We start from the raw sequence: 17,759 nt of genomic DNA on the forward strand, positions 1-17,759 counted from the left end.
GAAAATGCCTAGTTTTGGGCAAAAGCAAAGTACCTTTTTCCACTTGGTAATGGCAGCTGTGATCTTTTTTTAACCACGTAAATCATCCTGTTCCTCACAAAGGTGGTTGGAGATTGATTACGTAAAATGGAAAACGAGAATGGTTAGGGGTTAGAGTATCAGGTGGGAGAGAATGTGAACCTGCAGCCTCCTCATTCCTGAAGTGCATTAACTAGGCTATAGGGCAGGGGTTGGCAACATTTTTGGGCAGAGTGTCCAAAACACCCACAACCTCAACTTGGAAGATGTTGGCATGTTCGGGCAGATGGTTGGGGAGCTACAAGAGGCCCAATCCTTGTTGTGGCAGTGCAGCCCTGGCCCCTTCCCTATCATCCACACCAAGGCACGTGTGCCAAACAAAATGCCTTTGCGTGCTATGCTCTGGCACCCATGCTGTGGGTTGCCTATCCATGCTATAGGTCAGTGGTTCTCAACCTTTGGTACCTTGTATACCTCCTACTGATCAATGCAGCAAAAGTTAAACTGTAAGTCCCACTGTGGCACTTCTGGTTTCACCGCTGCAAGCCAAGTCTCACTTTTTCCACTGCCGCCCAGGGCAAAGCAGCCTGCGCAGGGCCTCCCTCCCTATCCCCCAGCACACTGATGCCGGGGAGTGAAAACCCCAGCTCACCAGACACTGCCGGAGGGACGGTGGCTGGAACATCTAGCCCAAGCAGGCAAAGACCAAAATGTAGCACCCATGTACCCCCTGCCCATGTCTTGTGTAACCCTGGGGGTACACATACCATGGGTTGAGAAACACTGCTATCAGTTATATTCAAGGTTGGAGTACTTGCTGTACTATAATTATATAGAGTGGACTAAAGAAGGACTAGCAGCGTGGTTGGGGCACTTGCCTCAGGACCTAGATCTGCATTCCAGTTCCTGCTCCAGATATTTTAAGTGTTTTGTAGCAATTATTCAGATCTGTGCATCCAGGTGAGTACCTATAATCATGGAGCTATAGAATTTTGTTTTTTTCTGTCCTACTGATTTGTCTATGCAGTGTGAAACTGCACATACTGCCCTAATGCATAACAGGCAAACATCCAAAATGCTGTTTCCAGTGGTGCTCCACCTCAGGGCTGGTCTGTAGGCCTATCTGGCCCTGGGCCAACTCTGCATGCAGATCCTATGTGCTATCCAGCCTGCAGGGCTCCCCACAAGTCTGGAAACTTAGCAGCAGGGGAGTGACAATTGCTGTTGCTGCTCCCCTGCCACCAAATTCTCAGACCCCTGTGGGCCAGAATGCCCAGCTCCACAGGCCAGAACTGGCTCACAGATGAGGGATTGAGCATCCCTACTGTAACAGTTTGAGTTTCAGAAAAGTGCTGCTTTTTTACCCTTATCTCTTTTGCATGGTGAATGCAAAAGGGGAAAGAGCATGCTCTAAGTACATCTTTGCAGGGCACAGCTTTCTCTAGTAAGTGCTTTTCCTGATTCCTTTTGGTAGTAGTGAAATAGCATGTAATGGCTGAAGGAATGAGAACTTCCATCCAGTACAGAGAAATATACTTCTTTATTAAGTAGTTTTTTATGATTTAGGCACTGTCAAAATTCAGACGTTACTAACATGGAACAAAGTCTGGAACCCAGGTTAATTATACAACTGGATTTAGCATTTACCATTATTTTGAGATCAGTTAACATTTAAGAGACTATGATTATGAAGCAGGTGGTTTTCCCATCCCAACCGGAATCTGTGTCTTTCTGATCCTAGTTCTCTTCAAGAACCTTAGGTTTAGCTAGTAGATTATGGCAGCTAGGACAGGCAGGATCCATCTTCTGACTCCTTAAAACTTCAGAACTGTTCGAATGCTTTCAGAGAAAAAAAAGGGTGGGGGAGGGCAGAGAGAAATCCATAACAAGAATAAGATCAGTTACCCTATTATCCCTGAAACACTAACCTTAGGCTGGCTTTCTTGTCCTATTTTTTTTAAAGCAAATGTTTCTTAAATCCTTCTAAGAAATATGCTAGTTATATTGGTTTCTGTTATTGGATCTCTGCATTATGCTTTTTAAAGAACTTCTGCTGAGTAGGTAATTAGATACTGTATTTGCTCAATTCCAAAATGAGATTTTCTTTCCCCATTCATCCTGGGGAAAACAAAGCCTTAACTTAGAACTGAGTATCAGACCACTGCCATTGGGAGCTGTGAGGAGTGGCTGTGCAGAGCCTGGTGGGGCAGGGACAGAATCAACAGCATGCAGATGCCTGCTTCCAGCTCTGCTCCCTGCTTAGCTCCTATCCCCTTGTCTCCTTCACTGGCAGGGAAAGAGGCATCTGTATATTGCTGCAGTCTCCAGCCCACCAGGCTTTCTATATAGTGGCTCTACACAGCCCTCAACTGTGGCAGACACAGGGGAGCTTGAAAGCTATTCCTGTCCTTCACTGCAGGATGTAGCTGTGCCAGGAGCCCAGCTCTGAAGTGCATGGTTTTCTCCTTCCCTGCCCTTCTCTTTTCCCCTTTCCCTGTCCCCCTGCTGACCAGAAGCAGGCTGAGCACAGGAGAGAGAAGTAGAGCAGGGAAGGAGGAACCTGCCCTTGCGCAGCCAGGCTCCCAGCTGCATGGGGCAGCTCTGGAGCTCTACCTGTGCTGGAGGGGCAGCAAGGGGTGAGGGGCAGCATGTCTGCTCCTTGGCCTCTGCTTTCCCTACCACTTACACCCACCCCTGCTCCCCCCCCTCTACTCCATTGCTTCTGCTTGCCCTGCTGCTGTAGTAAGGAGTGGGGGACAGGACAGAACAAGTTTAAGATGACTACCCTCCCCCCCAAAGATTCTAGATGTGGAAAATGATATATGTGTTACAAATTTCCATATCTGGAATCCAAGTGCTGGGGGGGTTGTCTTATTCACAGCTGTCTTACATTTGGGTAAATATGGTATGTTCTTAAAAGGAAACCAATAAAATCTAAATCCACGTTAATGTTATGTATGTTACCTTTTCCCTGTGTGCATCAGTTCAAAAGCCTCATTAATTTTGTCAAAAGGCAGATTGTGAGTTATGAATTCATTGACTTTGATCTTTTTTGCCATATATTCAGCTACCAGATTTGGTACGCTCTCCACACTCTTCCAACCTGGGGAGAAAAAAATTGTCACACATGGACATTGAAAAGTGTATTATCCTTACATTAGCTTGTCAGCTTTCTTATTATATATAAAGGAACTTCTCAATCAATCCTATCCAGCGCTGCGTTAGAAAAAGCTTGAGTACAAAATAATAAAAACAATACAAGGTCCCTGAGGGCCAAACAGATTCATGCATTGCTTTCTCCAGAGACAAAGCAATGTGTAGCTGAGATCCGAAACTGAGCATTAGGCTCTCCTAGTCCTTGTTTGTATATTTGTTATAGCCAGTACTCTAGGCTGTTTTTACTTGATGTTACATCAGCTTTCTCCAAAGCTTTGCAAGACTTCAGCAGGCTCTAAATCCTGAGTTCATCACCCTCTTGGTAGACAGCAAGGGTTGGGGGAAAGTCACTCAATACTTTTAATCCAATAGGCAAAAAGTCAATTACAGATTTGTTTTCTGTTGTGTTAGCAACTTCTAGCACACTACAACGGACCTTTGATACCATACCATGTTCATCCTCACAGTGCAGCCCTGCAATTCTACTTGCTCAGTGAATGAACAGGACAGAAGTACACAAACATGTTTACCTTAGTCCTGGTTTCCCAGGTGAGCAGGTTGTCTTGTTATAGTTCAAAACTGCAATTCATAATTAGGCAATTCTCTTATAATACAAAATGGCATTATAATGAACTGTACAAGAGAACTACTGCCATCAAGACAACTCTTCATTTTGAATTCATGATGTGCACTAGCAGTGTTTGCTTTGAAACCAGTATAATGGTCACTAAAAAGCATTTAGAAAAGCTTCTCACACGGTCTTGCTTTGTATTTGTATTTTTTGCTCTTTTAATCCAGAAGATATTATCTATACAAGTATGTCAAATCCTTACCTCCAAAGGCAGTCCCTTTCCAAGTTCGCCCAGTCACTAGCTGGAATGGTCGGGTAGAGATCTCTTGACCTGCAGCAGCTACTCCAACTATCACACTGACTCCCCAGCCTTTATGACATGCTTCCAAAGCAGCCCTCTGCACAGAGATACAACAAAACCCAGACACCAGTAAGAAAGGTTTATTGTTGAGATTGATGCTCTCCACTATTCTACAGTGAAAACAGAAAAAAAGATGGAATGCCACATTTTTTACAAAATCAGAATCCTCATACGATTTTATCAAAAATCTTCCATGACAAACTCTGTTAAATTATAATATTCCTGAGTTCCTATAGATGTGTGGGGAGCCTGCTCTGACATGCTGGAAATCCAGTGTGTCAGAGCAGACTCGATTAATCAAGTCTGCTGGAGCACAGAAACTGACTTAGTCTAGCAGCCTTCCATGTCATGTGCATCAGCATCCCCTTGCATCCCTGCACTGAAAATATGGTGGCAGGGCACTTTGAAATAAAACATGTGCAATGAGCTTTGCTTCAAAGCACCCTGCTGCCATTTTTTCAGCATGGGGATGCTGATAGACGTGTGATGTGTGGCTTGCTAATTAAAAGTACCCAATACGTTGGGCAAATGGTGCCTCCAGAGTCCCGGGGTCCCCCAGCAGCCAATTGCTGACTGGGGGGAAGAGGGGTTCCTCAGTGGCCAATCACAGTGCTGGCAGCAAAACAAAGTGCTGTTACTTCACTTGGCACCCCTATTCCTAGCCAGCGAAGGCCAATCTCAGGGAGGGCATGTGCCCCCCCACGTGTTGCCTACGCCCAGCACAGTGTCCCAGAGCACATGTAAAAGTGCCCCATGTGTCCACATAAGCCACAGTATTTTCATTTTATGGTTAGGATTTATAATAGATACCTTCAGTCTAAGAATTATTCTACTGTTTCTCAGTTGCAAACAAGGAGGACAGAATGTTTCCATGTAAAGAGAAAGGGACTTATTTCTCATTAAAGTAATGAATTGCCCCAAGTTGCAATGAACTTTCCCCTCCCCACTAAGTAATGCATTGCACACACTTACCATGACACCAACATTACCAATGCATTCAAATGAATAGTCCACACCACCATCTGTCATCTCAACTAGCACCTCCTGAATGGGCTTACTGAAGTCCTTAGGATTGATGCATTCAGTGGCTCCAAACTCTTTGGCCTTTGCAAATTTATCTTTGTTGAGATCAACACCAATGATCCGGGAGGCTCCTGCCACTTTACAGCCCATAATCACTGCCAGGCCAACTCCTCCTAAACCAAAGACAGCACAGGTAGAACCAGGTTCCACCTGCCAGATGAGAGAGAAGAGTTGAAGGACATACAGCAGTAGACTAAACAAACACGCATCCTTTCACTTGCATAGAAATATAAACATTAGGCATTTTTTAATTAAAAACAGAAGTACAAACCCCATGTTGCAAATCACTATAGTTTAGATAAAGGGAACTACACCTTTGCCTTTGACTTTTTTTGTCAAAGATTTCTTTTTGAAATGCTATGAAAAAGCTATGGTTCTCTTTCTGTCCCTAAAAGTGGAAAACAGTTTGGGGCCCTCACCAGACCTGTGGAGTTTCCGCAACAAAAGAAGGATAACTTGACAGACAAGGAAATAGCATGTAGGTAAGCAGAAACAGGGACTTTTTGATGTGGGTCACAAAGTAGCTTTGAAAGACCAAGAACGCATACTATCCCAGAGGCGGGCAATTATTTTGGGCAGAGGGCCGCTTACTGAGTTTTACCAAGCCATTGAGGGCCGCATGACAGGCAGCCCAGGGCAGATTAATATTAATTTTCTAATTTTTTTAGGGGCCCCGCAGGCCAGATAGAATGGCCTGGCGGGCCACATTGTCCCCACCCCTGTACTATCTTATCCTTACCTTAAAGCAGTGGTTCCCAGCCTTTTTAAACTCAAGGCACCCCTTTGAAAAAATGCTAGCTTTTAGCACTCACTCATTTCTTGACTACAAAAAAACCCAACCAATAGAGCAATTCCTTTGCTGCAAAGAACTCAGAAAGATGTAACAGGTCAGAATTTTTTTGACACTGTGGATTCCTATTTTAAATCTCTGTTTATATTGTGAATCACAGGAATGTGTTTGCACACCTAACAGTACTAATATTGCACTTCACCCTTAAAAGGATCTCAGGGCATCCTGGTTGAGAATCACTGCCTTAAGGTATCCCCCCACCCCTGCAAACACCTGTCATAATACCCATTCACAAACTAGTTTCTTAACAGCATGGAGTGGCTGCTATCCATATCCACTTCTCCATGGCAGGAAGCCCCTTTTCCAACCCCATACTTGCACACAGGTATTCACCACTGATCCTCTATTCTCTGTCTCATCTTAATCTTCCACCTGAGGAGTTGAGATGAGAAATTCTGTGACTGTGATCGGAAGGGAAGCATGCCAGTGGGAGTCTGTCTTCCAGGCCCCTCAAGGCAGATCTAGCTACCAAATTCCTTCTTCTGTCCTGGCCTTCATTGAAAAGAGCATCAGTTTTCCCTTCACCAATACCACAGACCGGTACAAGAAAGAGACAGACCGCAGTTCTTTCTTCCCCAGAAGAAGGTATCAACAGTCTTCTTTTCTCCATAAAGGCCAAGCAAGCCTCTGAATTGTGTGAAGGGGAGATGGAAAAAGGACTGAACCCAGCAGATGAACTGCTGCAACGGCTAAGTGCAACTAATTGGAACTTGTATCTGTTTATACCTCACTCCTGGAGATGCAGGAAAACTTGTGGTGGAAACATCCTATCACCTAGTGCAGTGGTTCCCAATCTGTGGTACGTGTATCACCAGTGGTATGCAAACAACCTGTCAGTGGTATGTACCCCACCAGTCCTTCTGCCCACAAGGGTGGGAGCGAGGTGACCTACGTATATAACCTCCCCACAAACATACCCTTTTGCACCTCACTCCCATCCTCATAGGTGGAAGGGCCCTGTCCAACCAGCACACAGCTTCCGATGCTGCAGCCCCTGGGGACCTGCTCCACTTCCCCAGTCTCCTGCTGGCTCTGGGCAGCATGTTGGGAAGTGGCAGGAGCAGGGGCAGGGCTACAGGTGAGTGGGAGCATGGAGCTGGCGGAAACGTGGAGGCCATACCCAGGGGGCAGCAGCAGTGTGGAGCTTGGCTGGGCACCATGTGAGTGAGAGGGAGAGTGGGAGGTATGAAGACCTCCCCCACCCCACACACACACACTTTCCCCATGGTGCACAGCTCAGACAGGCAATGGTAGTGGTAGCAGCAGGTGGGAGCACTTGGTGTTCATGCCCAGTGCAGGCACCTGGCAGGGCATGGCTCCAGCCAGTGCTGCACATCGCATTGAAGTGCACAGCCTCTGCCAGGATGTCTGTATCACCAGGGCTCCCCATACGTGCATGCACATGCAGCTCTCACACTCGCTGGGCACAGGAGGGAAGCCCCATGTGCTGGAGCTGGCTGCTTTACTGGCTGACCGGCCACAGCTACACAACACAGGAGGGAAACCCCAGGTGCCTTCCCCTGGCCTGCAGGGGAAGGCAGCCATTTCCAGCATGCAGGGCTTCCCTCCCATGCCCAGCGAGTGCAGGGAGTACTGGTGATACAGATGGGCCAGCAGACGATGCGCCTCTCGCTGTGATGTGCAGCACTGGCCAGAGCTGCACTCCATAGGGTGCCTGCTACTGCACCATGTGGGGAGTATCAGGGGTCCCCCTAACAAACCCCCCACATACATGCAATCTCCCAACATACCCTATGCTCCCCACCACACACATTCCCTCACAACCCTCCCCAACACAGGCACCACCCCCCGCACCTTAAGTATTGGTGGTAGTTTAGGTTGTATCATTTTAAAATCAGTGGTGCGCAATCTGTCAGTTTGGAAACTGCTGACCTAGCGGTTATGTTTCTTGTCTTGCTTTCTCCAACCCCAGTCCTAACAAATTCTTACGCTAGTGGTTTGCCTCCAGTTTAATATCATTAAGCCACATCATTACTGGGAAGAGCCAAAGATAACCAGAGCCTGTACCTTGGCAGTGTTAATGGCAGCTCCATAGCCTGTTGAAATGCCACAGCCTAACAGGCAGATTTTATCCAGAGGAGCTGCAGCATCTACTTTAGTAACTGAGATATCAGCCACAACCGTATACTGGGAGAAGGTGCTAGTTCCCATGAAATGATAGACTGGTTTTCCTTTGCAGGTGAATCTGCTGGTCCCATCAGGCATCAGTCCTTTTCCTTGGGTAACTCTAAAATGAAACATCACAACAAGATCTAGTACAGGGGTAGGCAACGTTTTTTGGCTGGAGTGCCGAAAAAACCACAATGTCTACCTGGGAAGGTGCCAGAGTGCCGACATGCCGAAGCCCGGAGCAGCTGTTTGCAGCCTCCCGGCTGCAGCCAGCCCACAGAGCCTGGTCTGCTTGCAGCAGGGCTTGCAGCCTCCCTTGCTTGCAGCTGGGAGCAGCCTGGACTCCGTGGCTGGCAGAAGCTGATTAGAGGCCAGGCTGGTGGTGGTGTGCCAAGCAAAATGGCCTTGCATGCCATGCTCAGCACGTGTTCCAGGGGTTGCTGACCTGTGATCTATTATAATGTTACTGACTTTTATAGCAGAGTCTAAACCAGAGGTGGGCTGCATCTGGCAAGCCAGGCAACTCTAGCCAGCCTACGGGGCCCCTCCACAAGCCCTCTCCAAGCCAGCATGTCCCTGCAGGAGTTGCAGCTCTGGTTGCTAAGCCCTGCCTCTTTAAGGGCCCAAAGGCATGGAGCCAGGTAGTACTGCTTGATTATCACATGCAGCATAGGTGAAGGCTGGGGAATAGAACTCAGCCCCGGCAGCAGAGTGAAGTGCAAGCCATTTGAGTCAATAAACCATTTTGTAAGGGAGTAAGAACAGAGATTTGGGTGTGATGTTGGTTCTTGCTGGGCTGGAACCATGGACCAATAGTTCACATACCTGCATACACACCATGAAGTAAATTTCAGTTAGGTCAGAAAAGAAGACAAGTTGGCTGAATTCCAAAAGGAGGGAAAAGTAATTATTCACAACAAAATCCAACACATGCCCTCTTACAATTGCAGGATTTTCCTGTGTGTTAAATCATGTTGCACTTGATGTCTGAACCATCTGATACATCTCCAGGCCACTTGGCTTTTGTACAGAAGTGAGTGTACACCGATGAATTACAAAACAAATGTTTTGTGTGTCATAAGAAAAAGGAGTTTACCAACCTTATCTTCTGGCAGAGATTGGTTTTAGGGTTTAAACAGAACTTGCATTCTCCACATTGTGGGACATAGAGAGGGATGACTGTGTCACCTAGGCAAAAGAATAGATATTTTACAGGCTAGCTAGTTAAAGGAAGGCCAGTAAGTCAGAAGACAAAAAAATCACATGGTTAAAATCTTATAGTATTTGATCATTCATGGATTAAAGATAATCAAAACTCCCTTCTCATCAATGCAGAGGCAGAAAAGGATCTTGAAGTCATTGATGCCAAGATGAACATGGGCCGGCAGTGTGGGGACGTGGTCAGGAAGGCCAGCTGTACCTTGTCATGCATCCACAGATGCATCTCAAGCAGGTCCAAGGAGGTGATCCTCCCCCTCTATGCAGCACTGGTCAGGCCACAGCTGGAGTACTGCATCCAGTTCTGGGTGCCGCACTTCAGGAGGGATGTGGACAGCATGGAGAGGGTCCAGAGGAGGGCCACTCACATGATCAAGGGGCAGCAGGGCAGGCCCTATGAGGAGAGGCTATGGGACCTGAACCTGTTTAGCCTCCACAAGAGAAGGCTGAGGGGAGATCTAGTGGCCTGTTACAAACTAGTTGGGGGGGGACCAGCAGGCACTGGGGGAAGTCCCTGTTCACCAGAGCGCTACCAGGAGTAACTAGAAATAAGGGTCACAAGCTGGCAGAGGGTAGATTCAGGCTAGATATCAGGAGGCGCTACTTCACTGTCAGAGCGGCTAGGATCTGGAACCAACTTCCAAGAGAAGTGGTGCAGGCTCTTACCCTGGGGGTCTTTAAAAGGAGGCTAGATGAACACCTTGCCAAGGTCGTTTGACCCCAGTACCCTTTCCTGCCATGGCAGGGGGTCGGACTTGACGATCTCCTTAGGTCCCTTCCGACCCTACTAACTATGAAACTATGAAAATGCTCACAAACGTAGAGAGACAAGTACAGATCTTGTACAGTGCAATGCCTTATAAAATTCTGATGGTTTAATGTTTGAATAGCAAGAAAACACGCATGCAAAATTAAGAATTTTACAGAAGAATAAATACTCCAGAAAAAACGGGAACACAAATGTAAAACCCATAGAAAAAAAAAAAATTATGTGCACCAAAATGGCCCCACAGTATGCCAACCTTTTTATGAGCCACCTGGAAGAAGACTGATTAAGATAGTGTATACTTAAGATACATCGATGACATCTTCATCATTTGGACTGAAAACCTTTGATTGAATTCCATCAGAAATTCAACAATCACCATTCCTCCATCTGACTTTCTCTAGACTACTCCAGCACCAACATCTTTTTAGACACGATGATCAGTATCCAGAATGATAAAATACAGACCACGTTATACAAGAAACCCATAGACCAACATACATATCTGCACAAAACCAACAATCATCCTAAACACACCAAAAAAGCTGTGATATACAGCCAAGCCTTCAGATCCCACCGAATTTGCACTGAGGAGAACACCTGGGATTGCCACCTCACCAATCTTAAACAGGCTTTCACCCAACAAGGACACTCCTCCAAAGAAATAGATCCCACGTTTGAAAGAACCACCCAGATACCATGTGAAGAATTGCTGCAGGACAGAAGAAAACCCCCCACAAATTGCACACTGCTGGTTATGATATATCACCCCTCCCTCGAACCCATACAGAAAATCCTCAAACTGCAACCTATACTAGAAAGAGACCCTGTTCTTAAAGAGATCTTCCCAGAGCCACCCATCCTAGCTTTTGAACAAGCACTGAACCTCGCTAACCTCATCACCAGAAGCAAACTTCCTCAGACCTAGAACACACCAAATGGATCCAGACCATGCCATGACAAGAAATGCAAAACTTGCCAACACACCTCCACCACCCCCACAATTACTATACCCCACAACAGAGCCATCAACATTCCCGGGTCTTATAGCTACACCAAATGCCCTGATGGAAAATACGTAGGAGAGACCAAGCAACAACTGCGCACCAGAATGAACGCACACCGGAAATCTATCAAAGACAGGAATACCCAATTACCTGTGGGGGCACATTGCTCACAAGAAAACCATTCTCTCTTCAATCTCTCAGTCTTGATCCTCAAAGGACACTTACAAAACACCTCCTAGAGACGAGCCTATGAACTCCATTTCATCAACCTCCTGGATACTAAAAATCATGGACTAAATAGAGACATTGGATTTATGACACCTTATAACCTCCCTGACATCTGACTCCCCAGGTACCTCTCCACTATTCATCCCCCTTTTCTCCCCTGCCACCCAGCCTCTCTTTCACCCATTGTCTCCTCAATCTACATCTTCACTGACTGCCTATCTTGTATGCATACCAGCCCAGCCTCTGGCTTCTTTACTTTTCATTCCATCCAGGAAGAGCACACACCAACTGCTGAAACTTCCTCAGCCTGATGAAGGGTTTTTGAACTCGAAAGCACGCTTAAAATTTTTTTTCCAACTATTTAAGTTGGTCTAATAAAAGATATCAGATTCACCCAAAGAACCTTGTCTGCCCATGCCCTTAGACCAACATGGCTACAACCTACATCCCTGTGAAAAAACAGCACATTTAGACAACTGTTATCTTAAGACTGTTTAATTTGTTAAACTGCTGTTTCTTCGTGTAACTTCGTATAAGAATGCTGTAAAACAGAATTCTTAAAAATCCTAATGTTTTCTTACCTGGTTTTAATTTAGTTACTCCCTCCCCAACACTCTCAACAACTCCTGCTCCTTCATGACCCAAGATCACTGGGAAACATCCTTCAGGGTCAGCACCACTCAGAGTGTAGGCATCAGTGTGACAAACAGCAGTGGCAACAATCTGAAAGAATGGCAAAAATATCTGTAATATTCTAACAGTTGTAGAGAGAAATCTAACAATAAACTGGAATATTTTTTTCCTTGGCAGTAATCCAGAAGTAGTCCTAGGAAGAATTTACTAAGGATAATGACTTTTGCAGTAACCCGAACCGATGAGTTTTTAGTTCTGGCAGGTCACAAAATATGTGGACCCAGGAAAAAAAATATTACTACACTCTCTCAAGGGAATTCTATCATTAAATTAGTGGCTGACAGCTCATGAGCTGCTAAAGCCAGAAACCAATGCTCTCAATTATCTGAAAGCAACATGGCAGCCCAGATTTTAAATAGGATATAGTCTCAATTTCCAAAAGTAAAAATCACCCCTGCCTACAGGGCTTTCATAAAGCCCCCTGTGTTACATAAATCTAATTTAAGCCCTTAATTCAAGTCTTAAACGTGAACAGGACCTGGGCCTTGTATGGAGGCAAACTGTACCTTTGTGTATAGTAGTTTGGGACATAGGAGCTATTGATTAGGGGTGAATGTTTGGAGAAGGCAAGAGGGTAATCACAGCGACAGTTTCAAGTCTGATAATTTACAACCTGGATCAGCTAAAACTGAATGTATTAAATCACTGGAAAGACGAAAAGCTACACCTTTCCACTGGGATGAGCTATATTTCTAGATCAAGTGGCTCATAAAGAGCTTAGTCTTTAAAACTGTCACTGGTCCCTGGAGACTAATAGTAATTTTTTTGGCCTAAACAAAAAACTAAAACAACTATTTAGTCTTAGACCAGCAACCATTTCACATTACTTCACAGTAACACACCCTGTAATATCTTACCTAAGTTTCAAACAAACTCATAGCCCTAATTCAACATTTCTCTTATAAAGGCAAACACATGATTAAGCTTAAATATTTAATCTCCCAAAGTACAAAGATGAAAGTAAGCAATAAACACTTGCATGATTACCTTGATCCGAACTTCATGAGCTTTTGGTGGAGCAACTTCTACCTCTTCAATAGATAATGGTTTACCTGCCTCCCAGGCAACAGCGGCCTTGCATTTAATAACCTAAATGAGAACAAAGAATTTCACTAATAATAAATGTCTTGTTGTTTACTGAAGAGAAAGAGCAGCACCTGCTCCACACAGCCTCTACCACCTCCCCTGCACTGCTTACAACTCCTATTCTGGTTTTATGCCCGCCTGGGAACATAGAACATGCACACTCTGGCCCCTGTCTGGCAACAAAACATAATGGGGCTGGGGCTGGGGCTGGGGCTGGAGCTGTCGCTGCTGTATTACTGGGCAGGAGCCAGAATTTGTATGTGCTCCATACCTGGCAAGGAATGGAGCCAAGGGTGGAGTGGGGGGCAGGTGGCTGCCATATCTCAGACTTGCCCCAACCCAGGCTTGGGGCAGAGCTAGAGCCAAGCAGCCACCCGCGCCACATCCTCCTTGTACTTAAATCCAAGACAAGGGGCTTCGCCTCCACTGCCTGAGAAAAAAAAAGCTTATCTTGGATTCGAGTAAATACGTTATATAAGAAGTCTGACCAAGTATACTTGGAAAATACTCAAATACTACAGTTAACAGGGATCACAGAAGGAAACTCATCTTTGCCACCACAAAAAGATGGGTTTATTTTGAAGGTAAATAGAGTTTAGAGTCTTAAAAACAAAAAGGACATTTGTAGCATCTATGGGTCCAATTCTGCCTTTGGCTATGTTGTGCACCAAGCAAGTAAATGGAAGCTACAGCCAAGTAACCAAGAGCAAAAAATAATAATAATAAAAAAAAAAATAAAAAAAAAAAATCAGATCACATCACAAGGATTGGGCTGCCTTTAGATTTCAGGGGTTTTTTTTTGTTTGTTTGTTTTGTAGGGGTTTTTTTTTAAATGAATCTCCAGCTTTGTCGTTTGAGATTTTTCAGAAAGATCTCATGTCAGCTGTCACAGAACACATAGGTTAGTTTGAATTAATCTGGAGGTTGAGTTTATATAGCCTTTCCTAAACAGAGAAACTAACCAGCATAACTACTATGGTACAAACTGCTCTGTGAATACTGGTATGTGGCCACTATTTCAGAATAAACATGACAAACCAGAATAGTGTCCACCCCAGGAGACTTTTTCTACAGTAGCTCACTTAAAAGCAGCGTTCCCTCTAAGCTGCGTGGCGTGTGTGGCCATGCAGGCGTGCTCATGCCGTGCTGCCAAGCATGCCTGCGCAGCCGCGCTCAACATGCAACTTAGAGGGAACACTGCTTATAACAGTGTGCCAATCAATTTTCCCAGGCAGATAAGGCTTAACTTACCTCTGTAACAGGCTTAATATTCTGCATAGGTGGAGCTTTCAGATATGAGCATGTTGATATTTTACAGATGATTTAAAGAAACTGCTGTTAAGCAAAAGGTATTTATATATAATCTTTGCAGGGTAATTAATGTAAATTCCTAAAGAAAACAGCACTGACTAGCTTTTAACCTGGCTCAGAAGGCTTGACAAAGAAGTTAACCTGTATAAAGGCAGAGCCTTCCTTTACTTCTAGAACTAAGAATGGACAAACTTATGTAATGCACTCTATATGGGTGATGGAGCATAACTAGTAAATTTAGCAAGCAAGAAGACTCTATTTTCCCCCCCAGATGTTCTCTGTAGAATGGTCTTATTCTAACATAAGAACTACTATGCTTTGCAAGAGCTAGCTCGCTGGCCACCAGTTAACTCACTGCCTCAGAAAAAGCAGAACACCAGAAAGATGGCGCTCAGGTGCTAAGTAAACTCAGATCTACTGCACTAGTCACAATGGGAATTTATACACACACCTTTTTGTTTGGTGATGTGTTGGAGATCTGCTACTTCTGAGCAGATCTGATTAATCAAGTCTGTTCCACGTGAGCTGATGCGTGCTGGGCCACGTGCAGTTGTATAAGTGGCGAAATGCATATCAGCATGGAGAAAATGGCTCCTCCAAGTTTTTCACCACTTATACAACTGCAAGCATTGCAGCACCAGGCACATTTGAAAGTGCCCGGCGCTGCGGCACTTGCACATGTAAAAATGCCCAGTAACTGTAAGGGGATTACAGCCCTAAAATGCTGTTTTGGAGTAAGCAATGCAAGTTTTCATCCTGGGAAAGGGACAGCTAGAGTTCAGAGACCTATAATCAGGGTGACCAACTGGGACAGTCCCTGATTGAAGAGGCCAGTTCTGGCCGGCTGAGGAGAATTATAATGATCATGCCAGAAATGCAAGGGCGCAGGGCAGGGAGTCAGAGTGGCAAGACAATTTGCAAGTGGCAGACATACATGGCTACCTTCCTGGAAGGTGGCCTGGCACCTTGCGGGTTTGAGAGCATGAGGGTGGGATGGGAGGGGGGAGTGAGCAGGGGGAGGGAGGCAGTGTCCCAGATGTCTTGGTTGTCCAGGATCTATCTCCTTATGGTCAGCCAACTTATAATGGTGCTGCTGTGAATGCCAAGAGGGGGAGAGAGAGAGGCAATTAAGTCAGGAACTCTGACAACCTCTTTCCAAGCCCTTTTCACAAACCTAAGGCTCATTTATTCTGTTGGCTTTATGGACCTCCTGCACCTACATGCACTTCGGCAAACTAGCTGCATAGAAACCAATCAGCCACAATGCTGGGAGACGATGACTAGAAGCCTGTGAGTTTATTAGAAAATCTAGTCAGCTTTTAAGGGGGAGGAAGAAGGCGTGGAAGTTCAAAGTTCAAAAGGATCCGTCACCCAGTAAATTATTTACCATTTTCAAATCTCTTTTTTCAATTCCATTAAAAAGGCTCATCCTCCCAAACTTGAGCATGAGCATTTTAGAGCAACTGTTTTCAAAACAAGAGTCATGTACCAGTTATTAAATAAATAAAGGTTACAAGAAAATGTCTAAAGCAAAATTGTAACAAATATTTTAACATCTTCCTTTCCTTTGCACAAAAGTTAGAATTTCATAGGTGATGCACAGGGCCCACTGAAACCATGTCAGTCTGAAAAATGGTTCAATCAAATAGCATTGTTTTTTCCTAAAGATGAAGTGAAATAACAAATAGTTAACATATTTATCAAGGCTTACTGAGTATTTAGAAGTAACATTTGGGTATCAAAGTATAGCTAATTTCAAGAATTAGAGCTTTTTCTGTTGTTTTGTTTTCCAAATCTTTCAGGGAAGAAACAATTAGAAAAGCTTGCTATTTGATATAGAAAGAGGAATTACAAACACCATGGATTGGTTATCTGGTACCAAGGAAGCTTTTTGTTATTTTTTATTTCCTGTTCTTTATTATTAATATTAGCACAATTGTACTAACTTAATAGCTGGTCTTTCAAAACACAGCATTCTCTTTTACATATGGCATGACAGCTGCACCCTGGCAACAGTAAGGGAAGCTGCATACTTTCTTGATACAACTGTTGGACAGGACAAGCTTTTAACAAACAGTCTGACTGACTCCAGTTGCTGGGGTATGATGCAGTCAACGGAAGAAAACAATGGACTGCCAGGCAGTTTTGAAAGCAGCCAATTCATTTTTCCTGGGCCCAACAGGGTCTTGCTTAAAAAACTTCCACAGCAACCTCTGTTCAATCATCCCATTTCAGAATTCAAAATCAGCATGTTTCCATGCAAGCCACAGGCTTCCTTCACCCTGCAGTTAGCTAGGACTGGTCAGAAACTCCTTCAGTCTAACAAGGATTATCCTGCTATTTCTCAAAAGCAGAGGAGGGCAGAGGCTTGCCAGGTAAAGAGAAAAGGGCCTATGTTCTTATTAAGACAATGAACTTCTGCTGCAGCAAGTTAGCCGGAACTACAGCCCTTCTCACAGCAACCAAACAGCAGGCCCCTTGCAAGGAGAGAGGCAAAGCTTTGTTAGGGCCGTATCCTTTACTGGACCTACTGGAGAGCTGGGATGGAGTCAGACAAGATGTGGGACGCTGGGCACTCTTCAGGTCTCATGGGGCATTTATACACATGCTCTGGGAGTGGGGGGGCACTTTAATTAGAGCAGCTGGGGGGGGGATGGGGACTTGAATTAGAGCGGTTCACCGTCTCATGTATTCATATCCCTGTGCTTAAAAATGGCAGCAGGGGCATATTATCTAAAGCTGGTCCAAGGAGCTACCATTTTGAAGTGTGCGGATGCTGACACAGTGGAGGCTGCTGGGGATGCACGCTGCACCAGACTCGATGGGGTCTGCTCCCACCTGCTCTAAGTCGGAGCAGCTTTGCTGGCAGCGTAAGCGCCCAGGCAGTTTTGCTAAGAGGTTAGCCACTGGATTTGCAGGGGAGGATTTGGGTGCGGATGCTCCTGCCTCAGGCAGGGGCAGGACAAGCTGCGCTCCGGACGCCCCCGACTTTCTCCATGCCCTCCTGACCCCGCAAGGTCCTCGCCTCCGGCACCACCCTGGCCCCGGCTGTGCCGACGTCACGGAGCTCCGCTCCGCGGGGCCGAACGCGGCGCTCTGTGACGTCACCCCGCGGGTGTCGGGTCGCGACCCCCGCGCACATCTCGCCGGCCCCGCGCCCGCTTACCGTGCCCGCCATCCGGCCCGCGCTCGCAGCGTCGTCCGCCCCGCAGTCTGAGCATGCGCGCTGCCGCGAAGCCCCACGCCCGCCCCGGGGGGGGTGGGGTCGCCGTGCGAGCGCC

General features: G+C 45.7%; 1 protein-coding gene across 1 annotated transcript; it reads right to left on the bottom strand.

Moving 5' to 3' along the window:
- Window positions 1-1,539: 1,539 nt before the first annotated feature.
- On the bottom strand, window positions 1,540-17,757 carry LOC149870923 (alcohol dehydrogenase class-3). The gene is made up of 9 exons (XM_090031853.1): window positions 17,645-17,757; window positions 13,069-13,170; window positions 11,970-12,111; window positions 9,270-9,357; window positions 8,068-8,287; window positions 5,079-5,339; window positions 4,008-4,143; window positions 2,983-3,121; window positions 1,540-1,857 (listed from the first exon to the last, which is right to left on the bottom strand). The coding sequence occupies exons 1-9, from the start codon at window positions 17,654-17,656 to the stop codon at window positions 1,833-1,835; spliced, it is 1,125 nt and encodes a 374-aa protein (XP_089887979.1). The 5' UTR covers window positions 17,657-17,757; the 3' UTR covers window positions 1,540-1,832.
- Window positions 17,758-17,759: the final 2 nt, after the last annotated feature.

Source organism: Crocodylus siamensis, chromosome 2, assembly GCF_052110815.1.
Source record: "Crocodylus siamensis isolate JL-2025a chromosome 2, ASM5211081v1, whole genome shotgun sequence".
Taxonomy (NCBI): domain Eukaryota; kingdom Metazoa; phylum Chordata; order Crocodylia; family Crocodylidae; genus Crocodylus; species Crocodylus siamensis.